At 36.8% G+C, this 18,796-nt stretch overlaps 1 protein-coding gene across 1 annotated transcript in view; it reads right to left on the bottom strand.

Annotated features, from left to right (window-relative positions):
• The window catches only part of ATP2B2 (ATPase plasma membrane Ca2+ transporting 2), a 433,349-nt gene that overhangs the window by 37,289 nt on the left and 377,264 nt on the right, over nucleotides 1-18,796 (bottom strand). Inside the window, exons 17-20 of the mRNA XM_082322150.1 lie at nucleotides 10,425-10,604; nucleotides 9,242-9,329; nucleotides 1,900-2,006; nucleotides 957-1,148 (exon numbers count right to left, since the gene is read on the bottom strand). Of these exons, the coding sequence (XP_082178276.1) occupies nucleotides 957-1,148; nucleotides 1,900-2,006; nucleotides 9,242-9,329; nucleotides 10,425-10,604 (567 nt within the window). The remainder of the gene's footprint in view (nucleotides 1-956; nucleotides 1,149-1,899; nucleotides 2,007-9,241; nucleotides 9,330-10,424; nucleotides 10,605-18,796) is intronic.

Raw genomic sequence — 18,796 nt, 5'->3', positions numbered from 1 at the left:
GCTGAAGCAGGTATGTGCCATCTTTATGATGCACAACAGACGGAAGCATCGGTTTTCCCATAGTGTGTCTCAATCAAAGGAGGCATTTTGTAACAGCACCTGTCTGCAGCATCTGAAATATACATTATTTCAGCAAGTGACAGCACTAAAAACTTCATATTTTGCTGTTTTTTAATGAAGGACAAAAACCTCATACTGTACTAAGTACATCATGTTTTCTTTCTAGGGAAAAGAAAACTTTATCTTATTAGTCAAAAAGTAGTAATTTGAAGGGGAAAAAAATGTGGTTTGCTTTCACATATGCTTTTTGTAAAACACCTAGACATGTTGCACGTACACCAGGATTGCAATAAGGAATTAATGTAGAGGGAGAAAAAGAGATCTAAGTCCAACAGTATGTGCCATTTAATTGGTTTGTCATTTGCATCTGAAATTCAAAGGAATTGCCTAAAAGAAACAAAATAATTTTATCCGTTCAAAAAGCTCCCCTGCTGGGATTACTTCCATGTGTCAGCACTGCTCTCTTGAAAATAATAATCCCATTCCATAATCCAACAAGAAATATATATTTAATAGTGAAATATTCTGAGAGGAAAAGGCAAAGTCGCATCAGCTCTTCCTTCTCCCAATCCTTGACATTTTCTGTCCTATCATCACAGGCTCAGTCATGACAATAATATGTAATCAAAAGCAGAGAGCTGTATGGAGGCAGCACAAAAATCAGCAGCTCCTAAAAGCAATTTACTTCCAGGAGAAGATGGATTAGTATACTTCCTTATGTCAACAGCTATTTAACATTTAGCAGCTTGATCCTAAATACACTCTTAATGTTCAGAAGAATTTCAGAAAGCATACTTTCTGTTGTACGAAGTAAGAATCAAATGTAAGCCACCATTAGTTAAAAGCTTGGTAGGATTTGGCCCCATACTTCAAGCAACACCTGAAGTTAACCTTACCTGGGTAATGCATGCTCCAGTGAAAGCCACAATCACAGCCACAATGTTAACAGTGAGCTGGAACTGCAAGAACTTGGAGATACTATCATAGACATTACGTCCCCACATTACGGCCTTCACAATGCTACTGAAATTGTCATCTGTTAGGATGATATCTGAGGCTTCCTTAGCAACATCTGTTCCAGCAATACCCTGGAAAAATTAATTGTGAATAAAATTACCTACTAGAAAGTACAGAGACAGTTACAATACAAATCTTCATATTCATTCAAAGTCCACAGTTATACAGAGACTTCCCAGCATAGTAACAGTGACTGCTGAGTATATTCTGCATTCTACATTTGCTAGGAAGTTAGCTAATTTGGCCTATTTTTGAAAGTGAATAAGGACGCAGAAAAGGGAAGTGACAGAGAAGAGTAGAATTCATGTGATGATAGTTTTGAGTGTTTTAAATTATCAGCTTAATGACTACTGATCTTCTGAGTTATTTTTATCATTGATGGTATTTTATTAATATACATGAACAGAATTGCTAACAAAAATTAGAATTACATATCTTAATGTATAGTCTAGTATATTAATGTCTCAGAGTCAGAGTATGTTGGGAAGACATCTTTACAATTAGTGACGGATTTTACCAAAACAAAATAGTACTCCACTGTTGTGAAGAACAGAGAGTTAATTTTTCTGTATCGGCACAGGATTCTGCATATAGCAAATAATTACCTTAGACAAAATATTGAAAAAGTATCAAAACAAGCAATACCAGTGAATCTAACACAGTAAATAAAAGGATTCTGAAGCAACATAACTCGCCCCTTCCAATATATTGCTTCACTGACAAGTAATAACTAAGCAACTTTCTCAACACTTAACGAATGAAAAACCTCTTACAGCAAATTTATAATGACACAAACATCAATAAACGTGTTCAAGATGATACCATTGCAAAGCCAACATCAGCTTTTTTAAGTGCTGGTCCATCGTTGGTTCCATCACCAGTCACAGCTACAACCTGCCTCTGTTCCACTTGTGTGCTGTCAATAATACCTGCAAAAAATGCATATACATACATATATATAAAATAATTAGCAAGATAAAACTTCCCTCTAAAAAATAGCAGGGTCTGTGTAATATAGACTACATAATACCACACAAGTCTTACAGAGATTAACAGAGTTGATTTTTAAGGAAAATAATGATGAAAGCAGTGTCATCACTACCATATACTACCAGACATCACTACTGGAATTTACATGGAAAGTTCTGAACCTGCATTATCAAAACATCAATAAAACCTGCATAGACTTCAAAGGGAATGAGATCAGCTCATTATGTTCTTTTGGAAGATTTCTACTATTTAAAACTATGTGTCACAGTAAACCCATTTCAGCCCAGCTCTCTGATTAAACATCAATGGAAAGGATTTGAGAAAGACTTAAGTTCATGCTTAAAGCTCTCCTAAACTGTGACTGAACTGTAATATCTGCTTTACTGGGATGCCTTCTGGCAATCAGTTTAACCTAAAAATAACAAATGCCATTGATGAATTTTATTTAGCTGGAGCCAAATTAGCATTTTAACAGACATGTTCAATTCTGCCAAACAATGATTAAGAAGATATAAAATAATTCTTTAAATTCTGGAGCCAAACATTATAATAAATAGACATAATAAAATAATTTCTACTTTCATTTTGAGATCATTTGAGAAAAGAAAACACTTTTCACTTGGTGAATCAAGTTTCATGCAACTAGCCTGCAGGGAAGTATTTTCCACTTATGCACATGGGGAAAGGAAGGAAAAGAATAAAGAATTTTGCTAAGATTACAGAAGAAGACCTGTTTTTTAATAGGATGGGGATAATTCACCACTCATGCTTTTATTTCCATGCCAGAGTCCATTTGAGTATGAGTCCAGAATACAGGATTGTTGTGTAGGGTACGAGAACACCTCTCCATATTAATAACTTAGAGGGGGAAAATGACAAAATTCCTTTGCTAGCACATTTTGCACAAAGCTATAACCTCTAAAAACAATTATCAAAACCTACCCAGTGTGAAAAGCTTTCATTTTACTCTGGAAAAAAATAACTCACATATCAGATAACTAACCAGAAATAGGAAATTGCAGATTACAGAGCAATAGCTGCCTCTTGGCAAGGTTCAGGCTTATCAGGCACCCACAAGATTGCAATGCAGTATGGAAGCAGTTAGTGTCCTGTATTTTTCAGTCTTATGAAAAATCAGAAAAAAACTATTCACTTTCCATTGGCAGTAGGAACTCAGATAAATGGCACATTATTCTGATAAGATCTTATAATTAGAGCTTTCAATTTGTTGGGGTGATTTACCTTTGGTATTACTAAATAAACAGGAACATCAGCTGCCATTACTGTTAAAAGCATTTATCTTGGTCTTCCCTTCTTATTAACACATCCTTTAAAGTTAAATTAACAGTTTAAGCTTCTGAAAAAAAACTGTTAAAATCTCTGACACATCATGGTATAGGTAGATAGCATCCTCTCACAAGTGGATTCCAAAAGGGAGCACAACGCAAATCAAGTTGAAGAGGCTCTAAGAAATGGCCTCCTAATAGGTATAAGTAGTGCTCTAATGTCAATGGCTTACCAACTGCCCTGCATCAGCCAATTGCTGGATGCAGCTAAGTAATTTACATGGTTTAATAGTTGTTCACAAGGTTTAGTCATCATTTTTATGCCTAAAAGCAAACTACGCAGCTAGGATAAGCCCAACACTCTCCAGAGCACGGAATAGCATAATCAGCAGTCATAGAAAAATGGAGATAAAACGGTCTCAGTTACCATCAGCATCTCAGCCACACACCTTCATCGCAGTGGCCACTGCTAGTGTCATCAGAAATATGTCAATGCATGGCACAATAGTATGTGGATGGACTTCAGTGCTATTCATAGGAAGAGAGAAGATCTTTGCGGAACTTTCATTTGTACATCAGGCAAATTTCTATAATGGAGCAGCAGTGATTATTTGGGATTCAGAGGATTTATCACAGGTATACTTATGCTCCCTGACTTCTGTATGCTCTTTTTAATCTGTTCCTTCTTCATCCTTCCTCATATTTCTGAATGGTTGTCTTCTTTCTAGCACTTGCTTCCTTCCTAACCATGTTTTCTCCTACTTTTTTCTCTTTTATTTCTTTGATATTGTTCTGTTGATAGTTGTGATAAGGTTTCACCTCAAGATTTTTCTTCAGTATCCAGTAATATGTCTGCATAGATTTTACAAACACTGTAAGGAGACCAAACAGAAGAGGGATGCCTAGGAAGGGTTCGCCCTCTGCAATCTTGAGCTGTGGAGAATAACTACTTCAGTGATCAGTAAAAAATTTAAATAAGGGCAAGACCTGACAAACTGCCAATAAAGACAATGCCCATTCCTTTAACATTCACTGGCCTTCCCACTCATTCAAAACAGCTAAAAAGAAACTTCAGTATTAATTAGTCGTGTCTAACAGCCAGGAAATTTCTTCAAAATAAACTGCTTTACTCCAGTTGAATGCTTACATACACTATTTTAATAAAAACAGGTCTGCAAGGGATAGTCGGGGAATTCCTAAAACTCAGCACAGCTACCTCCCAAAACAGTCTTTGCTGTTTCATTGGCCTGTTCCCTCATCTTAAGCTGATTGGCCATGACTTTCCTCTGTCAAAAACAATTTTATTCAAAAGCCACAGGAATACACCTAGAACATCACATTACAGTGTGTTCCACATGCAGATTCTGCTGATGCTGCAGGAATCTGGGGAGGAGTCATGTAGCTTGCATAAGGTAGAAGTTTTTCAGAGCAAGCAGCTTGTTTCTAATGAGGGGAAAGATCATATTTAAAACAACTATGTATAGCTATCAAGACGGGCGCTATACGCACAAGCTTGCTATAAAAGGTACCAGCACTGCACACACAGCTGAAACAGAAATATATCCTGTATGTCCCACCTTCCTCCCATCTAACATTAAGCAAGCATTAAATCAAATCCACTTCAGGTAATAATACAAAGAATAGCAACCAACAATGTGTATTCCATTTCTTTTACAAGGAGGTATCTGTACCCATGGCTCAGATCAAAAACATCAAGTATAGCCTCAGGTTCTCCCTCTATTGCAAAACAAATGCCACTTTATTTAAACAATTCTTACTTGCATTGTCACCCTTAGAGTCACATTAGTAAGAAACCACTGGTTCTGGGAGAAAAAAAATTCCTGGTTTAGATATTTCTTTTTGTCAACTGATTAACTCAAAACAGGCAGACAGGAAAAACTTAGCTACAGTAGAGTATTTCAAAGATGCACACCAGTTCAGGTGTTGTTGATGCAGGAAAGTTGATCATCTCGTATGCTTACACATATTTATATTTCTTTGACAAACTAAACATGGACAGATACAGTAATATATTTTCATAGGCATGTTCTGTTCAGATTAGTTTTTAATACTTCCAAACTTTTGAAGCTCCCTGTCAATTTAACAAGAATTTAGGAAGTCTGTCTGAAAGAGAAAATTTAAATTCACTTTAGTTACATGCTTAAGTATGTGCAGGAATAGAGCTTTAAAGGTTAATGTAAAAGTGCTATATATAACATTACAGACAGCATTGGTAATTACGTGAACAGTGCTCCACAAAGTTCATGGTATTAGAATGGCAGAGAAGAACATGGCTAACCCACACAGATTTCTGTACTAAGCATGCACCACCAATGTGCTTTATAAGACTGAAACACTAAAGGGGAACCTTGAAGGCACCAGTGCCTCCCACAAAGTAACAGTTAACACAGACTACAGAAACCTAAATGGTATTTACAGAGTATAAAACTCTGTATTCAAATACAGTATACCTCCTGCTTCCTTTAGACTATTTTTATGTTCTTCACTTCAGGGAAGAGCTGGTTGAAGCTGACTTTTTACACTGTGGAACAGGTCAACTTTCTGAATATTTCTTCATATAAATTTGAATAAAAATAAATATTAAAATTTTCTCTCAAATGGAAATCAAAACCACTTGCCATTTGCAACATGCTGATATTTAATTGCAGAATTTAAATAAATACACTTTTCTATAGTCTCATGGCATGTCCACATTAATGACGTCATAAATGTAATACCATCCCATACAATAATATTTGAAATATTTTAGTAATTAAGGGTAATTATTAAAAATCTTTCCTTCTTTAAAGTTCCTTTTCTGCTTGTTAATAGATCAGCCTTACATGAGAATAGTAGTTGTTTTAATATCACAGAAAAATAATTCCAGTCTAATTTAAACATATTGGAAAGCACAGCTTCTTTAACTGGTAAACTGAATATTTATTTGATCTTCTCTATACCTTCTGATAAGAAGATTATATTTCCTATCAGTACTAAACAGTTGCTTCCCATAGTATTTTAAAAAACTGTATAACAATGTTGTAGTATTTCAGCAATGGTATTAGAAGGACGCATCAGTATAAATGATACGCATGTTTACTTCAGAATAGGGTAAAAAATATGAAATAATACCAATGGATATCATAAAATCCACAAGAAATTCTATTTCAGCTGGATTGAGATATCTAACATTTTTGTTTCACTGAAACAGTTTGTGATGATAAACCACTGCAACTTTTTTTTTTTCCAATCCACCTCTACTTCAAAGCCATAAATATTTGAGAGAAACTGTCTGCCCAGCCTGAAATCCTGAACCATGCCTTTCTCTAGTCCCTTTGCACTAGTAAAAACAAAAATGCAAAATAAAAATTACCCTTTTGCTGGGTGGGATTGTGCTATGTTAAGGAGAAAAAATATTCCCTCCAGCAGCTGTATGTCATTACAAATTAAATATAAAAAAAAAAGTTTATTTTGTGATGTGTGTTTTTACCCTAGAGCAGATAGAATACATCAAAGAAAAGAAAATCCTCTTGATCCATCAAGTGTCTGAGAAAAACATAACATTTTAACAAGACCAAAACTAGCGAAAATTTAAATAGTTTCTTGTAACTTTTAATGGCCCTTGGAGTATTACCAGCCAAAAAATTCCATCATGATTTTCCACAGATTTGTTCTTGAACTTGGTGAGATACTTAATTGCTCTATCATTTGACCTTGTCACATCTTTAAAACATTAATTGCGTTAGTTGCATAAGGCATTCAGTAGTAGTAAATATCTTTCAGATTGTCAAAGTGCATATGCTATAAAACATCAATAATTTGTTGCTTATTTTTCTTCAGCTCTTTATTGATTTCATTTTCTCTGGCAAAGGTTTAATTTTTCTCTTAAGGGAAAATCCTGAATGATTCAAATGAGTACTCCCAAGGGACTTATTTAATCCACTTAATGAAACACAAATTATTGTGTGTTTCTGCAACAAAATATTAGGCTGCACAAGTCATCCTCTAAGAGCTATAAGACAGTATTTTATATACCCTAGGGAAGCAAGGAGACTTCAGCTAACTTTGTGCTATTTTAATACTGGCCTATGGAGCTAATAATTATGTTGTCCAAATCAATGGTCTCCAAATCTTTTCAATCATGAATACCTATTGGTAAAATCTTTTTGAGCACACACCCCTAAAATATGTATACTATTTATAAATTATACATATGTAATACTACATTATGTACATTATAAAACATACGTTAGAAAATGAGATAGAGATGAAATAAACATTATTTTAAAAATATTCTATTTAATAATGGTAAAAAAATATTGTCTTCCTGCATCCCAGTGGATTGTCCCTGACATGTGTGCACCCCACTTTGGAGACCACTGGTCTAAACAGTGGCTGGAGAGAGTGAGTAACAGCAGTATGCCTCCAGCTGCCCCATCTTGTGCACCGTGCCAGGGCTTACAAGATATCTTAGTCCTCCTGAATGATCCATGCTTCCAGACCTCTTCACATACCCTGGTCCCAATCCCAAATGACCCAACTGATCCAATCTTCAAATTCACAATGGAACTATTGCTCTAAAGTCATTTAGGCATTTTAAAAAATTACATACTGCTCAAAAGCCTTTATAATCAGTCATGTATGGAGTAATATCAATAAAACCTTGCCATACCAAAAGGACAGATCCAGAAACTACTTCCTACCTAAATGTGAATTATTATTTAAGTAGTCAACCAGCTGAAAACATGTAAGTGATCAGCTGGATCTTATCCTGAACTTTAGCTCCTCCAAGAATGGCTAAGAAGCGTCTCTCCAGACTTTCTAGGGCCTTAACAAAATAATCCAGTTCGTTCTTCATCAGGAAGCCAGCAAACACAGCCATCCGCCAGCGGGGCTTCTGCCTGCGCCAGCCGCCCCATCTTATCATGGGCAGAAATTATGTTATTCCTGATCAGAAATTTTCTGATTTCATCAGCTGTCTTTTAAGTGTGAGCTTCAAAGTCAACAGAATAAGATTTCAAGTCATCAAGAAGTGAGTTACAGATATCAAAAAGGCTTTATAAAGAAAACTGCAAACAAATCCCTCTTTTATAGAGCACTCCATCTGCAGACAGTATGGTAAGAGAATATAATTTCTGTGGTGCAGTTTTTATAGGACAAAACCAGACTCTAAAAATACGGCCAGAAATATAAAGGAAGCCAATGCAAATCATACAATTATAGTGAGCCTATAGGAAAACAGAATTGGCTTAAAATACATATCTCCATTCATGTAATGGAAAAGAGGGCAACTCCTAGTTATGTGACCTCCAATAACTGCTATTGTTACATGAAAAGTTTTTTATCTTGGAATACTCTTTAAAAATAATTGTGGGAGAACAGATACACTTGAGTGACTTGATTTACTCTAAATGAGCCTGTTCTTGTTTTCCTCATAAAGAGGTATAGGCAAAGACTACAAAATCTATGCCCTCTCTTGTTCATATGAAGAACAACCTATTCCTCAACAATATTTTCTTTCTGACCAGCAAACATCCATTTTCCCTTCCCAGCCACAGCCTCATTCTAGTCCACTTAAAAGTCACAAGGCAAATATGAGATTGCCTATATCTACTTGCCAGACATCTTATTGGTATTTCTGTTATTCCTGCCAACCAGTTTCCTATTATTTTCCACTTGAAGGCTCAAGGTAGAATGCAAACACAAGAGACCTGATTACTGAGAAAACTTCCTTGCATTATGTATAGATGTGCAATTCAAGGGAACCACTCGGATATATTTATAACGGTAAATTTTTTACAACACAGATGATGTGCTGAACATAATTCAATAACTTTGGCATTAATTACACACACACACACACACACGCAAAGGTAGTGTGCACACACCTTTTACCAAAGTATGTTTGTCCGTGGGAGATGAGCGAGCAAGCACTCGAAGCTTTGGCCAGATTTTGTCAATCCGCTCTTGCTCAATCTGGAGGGGGGGAACAAAAAAAAAAACAAAAAACAAAACAAACAAAAAAAAACACAACAAAAAAAAAACAACAAAAAAAAATCGAAAACAGTAAAACTGTTAGCCTGTGATAAGCAAAATGTAAAATATATTTGTGTCCATGTATCATATGATTCACTTTGCTACTCAGATCCACAACTTTTCTTGAAAAGCACAGAAAAATTACAACAGCCATCAACGCTGCAAATGAAGGCAAGGACAAAGAAGGCAGTTTACTACTACCAAAGCTCAGCTGTTGGCTAACATAGGTAATTTTTGCCACAGTATCTAATCAGCCTTTCTTAGCATCCATATAGATAATTCCACTCAGAATCATGACTTGATACAGGATAGTGGAGTTTCTCAAAGCTGATTAAACATATTTACAAGTAAAAGTGTGTTCTATTCTACATTTAAATCCAAGTTCTTCATTTTGGCACCATTAATGGCAGAATTTTCTCTGTATACCTACAGCAACAAGGACAAAGGATTCCATCAATCAATGCAAGGAGTAAACAACTGTGTCCATTCATTAATGATGGACTCAAAGACACAGCATACAGTTTACTTTTTTGAAGCTGACTTCAATAGCTCCATCTTTTATGAGGAGTTAAAAATCTGAATAGATTAAGTTATGCAAATCATTAGAGCGAGTGGATATAGCAGTACATTAGATAAAGTGGTATAAAATCAAGAAATGAGAGGATCTGGTTCTCAGTACAGATTGCATTTTTACGAGACGGACCTGCAAACTGCTATTGAGTTCCTTCTCTTTGCTAACAAACCTGCTTTAAATGTGCTTGGGTTTCATTTCTTGTAGACTAGTGCTATGGTTCTAAAAACTGCTGAATTAGGCTAGCACTAAACTGATAGTCGCTCTGTATCATGAAAAGTAAAGACTGCATTTTCAATGGTATTTTGAATTGCCAAAGACTAGTGGTAGAAAGAAGCAGCAATCTCTCCAAGTAGTCTTTACTGATAGGAGGTACACATCAGTGCAGGAGAAACAACATTTCAGTGTTCTCGCTATTTTTAATAACATGTTTATAATATGTATGGTTTTAGTCTATGAATTACCTCTCCCTTCTCATTTCGGATCCTTCTGTTAAACTCTTTCCCTTCAAGGCAGAGAAAGTCTTCTCCCGGATGAATGATTCCACATTTTATGGCAATGGCACGTGCTGTATTGATGTTGTCTCCAGTGACCATGCGGACTGTAATTCCAGCTCGCTGGCACTTTCTTATGGCTTCTGGGACCTACAAATGCAATGTAACAGGAAAGAAAAACCCTAGATAAGAGATAAAATATAAGTCAAGTGCTCCAATCAGAATATTTTGAAGCTAAGAAATTCATGAAGCAAAAAGAGAAATCATACATGTTATGGCATATTATAGCTACCTGACTATTACGGAATTGAGGTTACACCACAGGCAAGACAAATCTTCTATGAAGAAGCACAAAACCCGTTGTTTAGATCAGTTGGCTAAAGCTTCTCCTGACTTTAATAAAAAGGAGTGCTCTGCAGCTTTTTTGACCTTTAGCATCAAGGTACAGCTTGCTGAACCTAACTTACTCAACATACACGTAAATATGAACTGAGAATACATGTATTTTGTACAGAAAATTATCTAACTTCCGATCCAAACTGTCCTTTCAGTAAGATTATCTAAAAAGTTATTGAAATTTAGCACTATTACACAAATTCATGTATATCAACAGGTGGAATTCCTAAATATACAAGTTTAAAATGTCAGGAATAATTTATATATTTCAAAACTAAAAATTAAGCACGATTTTAGTTATGCTCCTTTCTGCATGAGACTAAGAATTCAGTGTGTAACAGGGTCCACGAGATTAATGTAGAAGCTATATGCTGACTTGGCATCATATACAGCTTATTTAAAAAAAAAAGATTTTTGTAATTAAAATGTGCAAGAGCTAGGAAATTTAATTAATAATTAAATAAAGCTCTTAATACAGTTACTATATGAAGTCAGTGCCTATAGAAAGGCTACATATCTATAACTCAATTTCAGATGAGGAAAAAATTATATTTCCTTAAACTATATCATAATTAATGATAATTTATTAATTGTTAATAAATATCACTAACCAATGAATGCAGTCTCATCACACTTTTGCATTATTATGAAAGCATTATTTCTTCAAGAAAAAAATAACAATATTATTTGACATGGAAGAATAAGAAGTGTATTTAACACTTCAAGAACAGCCTAGAAAGATACCTTCAAGAACACCGTCACTTCTCCAAATTTCATTTTCACCTAGAAGAGACTAAGGGCACCCCAGGACTCCTCATGAATACAGAAACCCTTCACAGAGCTACAAGAAACTGAACTGCCTTACTACAGAAGATAGTAAAGGACAGATACAAAGCAATTATAGGCTGCACTGGTTCTTCTGTGTGGGGCAGTGGAGAGGTATTTGAAGTATACAAGTGGCAGTCTGAGAGGAAAAAGATTCCCAAAAGATGAGCATGACTTAGATAAGCATGTGAATATCAGGCAGTGATCCTAAGTAAACCTCCAGGCCATTTGAAGGTTATCCCACAAGTTAAAATAGCTCCAAATACCTGGCTCTAGATGCTTGCTCTGCAACATTGCCTAACACTCTCAATCTATGTAATGCATACATAAACCATATTTGAATGAATTCCCCAAATACATATACCTGACCATTGACTGCAAATTGCTGCTATATTATCAGCTGAGCTTCTTCAGATGACATACTTACGCAAAGTAATGGGATTGTCTGACTGTGATGAGTTATGTCAGCAATCATGCATATAGAGCTGTTGATTTCCTACAGAAACTAATAAGCAATAGATATGATTATGAAAAGAATTTTAATTTTAAAATAATTATTAAAAATTGAAAAAAACCCAAGAAAAATACTATTTAAGAAAGGGTATTAAAATGGATATTACTGGCTACAATAGCAAAGCCTCACTATATTCTACTGCCAGTTCAGTGCACCTTGCTGATCATAACCTCTATCATAGATATAAGTGCATTGTAGAACCCAGTTAGAATGGATTAATCTTATCCATTAGTACAGAAAATATTAAGAAAAGGAGCCACCATCTGCAACATTACACTGTTAATTTTGTGCATTTCTAGATATTTTAATTTCCTCTATAGCTGCAAGTATGTGACACTGCTGAGGGCAGGACATTGCCTATTACTTGACAACCACTGCTCTGATCTAGTGTGGCAAATGCTGGGCTTCTCATGATTTCATGGGGCCAGAAAGGCTATATATCTCGTACTACATGTCAGATTGAAATTATACACCCTTAAACGATATTGTAGATAATGGTTATTCTAACTAGTGAATATAATTTCACACCATGTTTCTGCATCTTTATTAAAGGCAGTTGTGAAGCTTCTATTTCCCAAAATGCCTCACTAAACTAACACGTAATTGAAGATCAGACTAGTACTTTTCCCATGACTACAACAAAAATCACTCCACCCTCAGACTGCATCCACAGAACATGATGCTTGCAGAATGACTCTCTGTCAATACAGATTACAGAATCAAGAGAAAAATTAAGGGATAGAGGTTCATCTTCCCATTTCCTCATCTCTACTGAGAACATTCTTCCCACAAGTTGTATCCTGGAAACATTATTTGGACCTGAAGCCTTTTAACATTATGAAATAGACTTTTATTGGGGACATACAATCAGATTAAATCTATTACTTAACCAAATTACTCCTAATTTACTGAGTTTCCACATTAATAATCCTGACTATATCCCATTTGCCAGTTTGGAATGCCATTAGTGTCCACTTTAACTGTGGTGACCCTCATGCATAGGATACGACAGATTTAGACGACTATCTGTAAAACCAGCATAGTGTATGAAGCATGAAGGAGAAAAATAAATTACAGTGCAAACAGAAAAAAAGGTCTATTCACATAAAGTGCCAGTCCTATTAAACAAGGTCATGGGAGGACAACCTAGTTTCAAACACATCTCAAACTCACATATAACTAGAGAAAATTCTATTTTCCTCTTCTCTCATTTTTTGGACAGCTGGTGGGTGGTATCTGATTTAATACTGTGTACAGTAATTACAGTTAAAATATTGTTCGTATTTTTTATTGCTGTAAGGAAGAAAGAGTGTTGGCAGACTGTGTGGGCAGTGGAAGCAGATATTTTCCATCAGTTTTAAACAGCTTAAGTACACATTTTAAAATTTTCTGGTTTATTTTCTCTCTGCAAAGAAAACCATCTAATGCATGCATGCATGCATTCATAAATTATTCAATGCAGGAATATCTACCAACATCAGGTGACAAATAAATAGGCAACATTTGGAAGGGATTTATGTTCATCTCCCAGAAATAACAGATTGTAGGCGTACATTGGCAAATCAGTATAAGCCAGTATAGACTAATTAAAATCAATCCAGAAAGACACTCAAAATCAACAGAGAAATCTCTACAGGCACAAGACATCATTCTATTTGTCCTCTTCTTGGATATTTATCAAAGAAAAAAAAGCCACACATGCAAAAAAAAAGATAAATATCAAGCAGGTAGTTCAGTGCTTGATAAAAACAGCTCCTGCTAATGAATAAGCTAGTGTCTGAATTATCCTAGGAATTATGCAAAAGTCATGTGTGTCCAGTGGTTACATTCCAGATAAAGCTGGTCAGTTGCTGGATATTATTCTTGAATAATTCATCCAAATAGTTTCTTTTAATGTACGGAAGGAAACACATGCACAAGAAAGCTTCCAGCAATATCATCAGAACAGATGCAGCCCTCTTATCTCTGAAACCATGCTATCATGACACCACTGACACTGCAGGTATTCACATATTTAAACACTCCAAGGATGCATATGAGCAATGTGCCACAGGAGTTCTGTGGAAACAAGGAGGATACTATTCTGGATGTGTTAACTCCAACAATCATCTTAGGGAAAAGGAAAAAACTCAGCCTTCCCCAGGAAAAATGGGGATGTAATTTAAGGGAAACTAAAGGCTGCCAGGGTGGTGACATTGGACTGTTTCATTGGAACTACCTAATGTATAATTTCTGTCAGAATAAATTCTGATATCCATGAATACTGAGAATATTAATAAAACATCAGTTGTAGTAATATTTCTAATTTTTATGTTCTTTTTTCCCTACAGAAAGCACTTTGAAAATTCATAAACTCCAGTGGTGACTCTATTTAATAAATGGGCTTAATTCTGGCAAAATAGTAAGGTCCCTTATAATAGCTCAACATCTTACTATTTCCATCTACAATGGTGATTTCACCATTGTAATATATGTGTATTATGATATTCCCACTAATTTAGATATTTCATACCTAGACAGTTTTTCTGAAATTTATGTTTTTGTTTTGACTTGGGGTTTTTTGGTTCATTTCTTTTTCCTAAGGTACTGCTACTTCTTTTTACCAATGTGTGGAGTAGTAATCATTTAAACATTGTTTTAAATGTTCTCATGGTGTTATTAACACTTTAAAGCAGTCAAAAGGGACAAGGAGGAAAAAACCCCAAAAAACAAAGTCCCCAAAACCAACTGTAGATATGTCCAACATTGGTAAAATACTGAAATTACAAACATTTTAGTGTGTGTCTTGCAATGAAGTAAGAAGTGTTACCACATACTCTGGTATTAAACTACAAGAAATTCAATACATTATTCAAATAATTATCTAGAAATAAAACGTTTTCCTGCCTTCCATCTGCTTTGATCCTGTACACAGAAGTCAGACTTGACCTCTTTATTTTTAGCAATGCTACTCATTTTTACCTCAAGCTCCTAAGAAATTATTCCCTACGAGATGAGAGCAGTTCTCTTATAAAACACACTCATAATAATCACATGAAAGGGTAGTTTGCAGCTACTTTCAATAATAACTGAAAATCCCACTGCTACCCATTCCCTCAGTTTGTCATACCATACATAACCTGACTTAAAGCTATTTTCTAATGACATGTATCATGAATCAATTTTGGAGAGAAAGAGGACTGATTCACAGTTCCAGTGGTCACTGACAATTAAAAACTTTCTGAGTTCATATATATGTGAGCTGGAGCATTAAGGGATCATTGCAGACAGAACATTTTAAGAATGTTTTTAAATATTTTTAAAGATTTGACTGCAATGTCAGGTGTAGGGACAGATGGATTAGCAGCAAGAGACTATCTGATGACAGATAAACTGAATGCTGTTTATCTGATGATTGCAGAGCTGAGGAATTTATCATACCATTTTCACCTAAGCAAGATTTACTTTATATTATAACCTTCCTGATACTGAAAAAAACAGCAAGAAAGTTCAGTATCATGCAAAGCATATAGAATCATAGAATCATAGAATGTCCTGAGTTGGAAGGGACCCACAAGGATAATCGAGTCCAACTCCTGTCCCTGCACAGGACAACCCCAAAATTCACACCATATGTCTGAGGGCATTGTCCAAATGCTTCTTGAATATTGTCAGGCTTGGTGCCATGACTGCCTCCCTGGGCAGCCTATTCCAGTGCTTTGGCTTCACCCTTTGGCTGAAGAATCTCTTCCTAATGTCCAACCTAAACCTCCCCTGGCATATCTTCCTGCTGTTCCCTCAGGTTCTATCATTGGCTGCCAGGGAGAAGAGATCAGCGCCTACCCCTCCTCTTCCCCTTGTGAAGAAGCTGTAGACCACAATGAGGTCTCCCCTCAGTCTCCTCTTCTCCAGGCTGAACGGACCAAGGGACTTCAGCTGCTCCTCGTACGGCTTCCACTCTAAACCCTTCACCATCTTTGTGGCTCTCCTCTGGACACTCCCTAGTAGCTTCGTATCCTTTTTATACTGCGGCGCCCAAAACTGCGCACAGTACTCAAGATGAGGCCACACCAGCGCAGAGTAGAGCGGGACAATCACCTCCCTCAACCGGCTAGCAATACAGTGCTTGATGCACCCCAGGACACGGCTGGCCCTCTTGGCTGCCAGGGCACGCTGTTGGCTCATGTTCAACTTGCCGTCGACCAGAACCCCCAGGTCCCTCTCCATGCGGCTGCTCTCCAGCCTCTCATTCCCCAGTCTGTATGTACATCCAGGGTTGCCACGTCCCAGGTGCAAAATCCGGCACTTGCCCTTGTTAAGCTTCATACGGTTGGTGATCGCCCAGCTCTCTAATTTGTCTAGATCTTTCTGCAGGGCTTCTCTGCCCTCGAGAGTGTCAACAGCTCCTCCCAATTCTGTGTCATCAGCAAACTTAAATAGTAGTCCTTCAAGTCCTGCATCCAAGTCATTTATGAAGACATTAAAGAGCACTGGCCCTAAGATGTATCCATGCAGGACCCCGCTAGTGACTGGTCACCAGCCCTAGGTAACCCCACTTACTATAACCCTTTGAGCCCAACCTGTCAGCCAGTTGCTCACCCATTGCATTATGTGTTTATCCAGCTGTATGCTGGACATTTTGTCCAGGAGCATACTGTGAGAGACAGTATCGAATACTTTACTGAAGCCCGCAAAGACTACATCGACAGGCTTCCCTTGGTCAACTAGGTGGGTAACCTTGTCATAGAAAGAAATCAAGTTTGTCAAGCAGGACTTTCCCCTCGTGAACCCGTGCTGGCTGGGACCAATGACTGTGTTGTCTTTCAGGTGTTTTTCAATAACTTCCAGAATAATCTTCTCCATAATTTTGCCAGGCACAGAGGTGAGACCGACAGGCCTGTAGTTACCAGGGCCATCCCTGTTGCCCTTCTTGAAGACTGGGACAACGTTTGCCAGCTTCCAGTCAACCGGGACCTCTCCAGGTTCCCAAGAACATTGAAAAATCATTGAGAGAGGCCTCGCTATGACATCAGCCAGCTCTTTAAGTACCCTCGGAAAAATCCCATTGGACCCCATTGACTTACAGGGATCCAGCTGGAGAAGCAAATCCCTCACAAGTTTGGGGTTGGTTGGGAGTTTATCATTCTCACAGTCATGGTTCTCTAGCCCAGGACTCTGGGGGTGCCAGAGACCATCATCAGTGTTGAAGACCGAGGCAAAGAAAGCATTAAACGTCTCTGCTTTGTCTCTGTCCCTGTCTGTGAGGTGACCATGCTCATCAAGTAACGGGCCAATATTATGTCTGGCCTGCCTTTTGCTATTAACATATTTTAAAAAGCCCTTTTTATTGTCTCTCACAGCACGCATAACAGTTATGCAGTTGGTACCTGTAGTTGTAATTATATCATGCTAGTTTCCGAAGTTACAGCAGTCGTTAAGTATGTAAAAGTGTACTTTATAAAGGACTCGAGGAAATAAACCAGATTAATTTATACTTTTGATGTTTTAGTAAAAAAAGAAAAAAAATTTCCTAACACGTCTAGCATTGCCACCAAATCTCAGTGGATCAAATACGAAGATTTAGATGTGACTAAAAAAAGATCTAGCAAAAATGTAAAATGAGACAGAAGAATAAAAAGACAAAGATTGGAACCAAACTGCTTACTTTTTGTAGCATCAGAACCCACTATTTTTGTATAAGAGAAATTTGAGTTATCTTTCAATGACCTTACTCCAAAGCAAGCCACAGTCATTAATCATGTACTGAAATAACAGCAGAATCGAAGAGTGGATTTCTTGGAGCAAAAGAGAGCATTAATCGCTACCACCATTTGCAGGAGGTGCTGGGGCAGGTGCTCTCACATAACGCCATGCGGCTGCAGCTCTGCCTACACAGCAGCCATGGCCACACGCTCACGGGTGAGTCAGCGAGAAAAGCACCAAACGATGACACCGAAAACACCTGCATTTTATACTGAGCACTTTCAACTTTGGGATTTACCTTCTGTCACTGTTTCTAAACTGTAAAATGAAATAGTTCTCCACTGTCAAGATTAATTATCAAGCACCATATACATAGGTTAGAAACGAAGCTTCTACCTCTTAATCCACCCTTTGTATTACTTTAGTAATATAATTTACAAGTGTAGTAGCAGGCACATGCTTCCAGTGTGCACACCCAATACTGATTTTCTCAGTTTAGTTGAGTTGAAATTTTAATCATATTTTTGCAGGCCATTTATGTATAGTATCCTTGAAATCTGCAGCCTTTCCATGGCAAAGCTTAAAAACATTAAAAACAGTTTTCCTGAGTAGCCACCAGTTACAATCTTAAGACAATTAGTAAAGTGGCAACTGTTACAGGAAAACACGAGAACTCCAAGACTATGTGCAACTTCTGTGGAAAGCGAGCACATTGCAGTTATAGTCATAGCAATTACAATCACTACACATCTTTTCTCTACTTTCAGAGTTGCATATCACCACATTACTTAAAGGAAAATTCTTTAATATCTGGTAGCATAATAAAACTTCTGCTGATCAGTCCTACTGTATACTACTCCTTGAGAGAAGGTTAAGTCATCTCAATCCTATAGTTCAAAAAGCCCTATTTTGCTTTATTTAAATA

The sequence above is a fragment of the Platalea leucorodia genome (assembly GCF_965183815.1).
Source record: "Platalea leucorodia genome assembly, chromosome: 9".
Taxonomy (NCBI): Eukaryota; Metazoa; Chordata; class Aves; order Pelecaniformes; family Threskiornithidae; genus Platalea; species Platalea leucorodia.
This window is presented reverse-complemented; position numbering and strand designations above follow the sequence as displayed.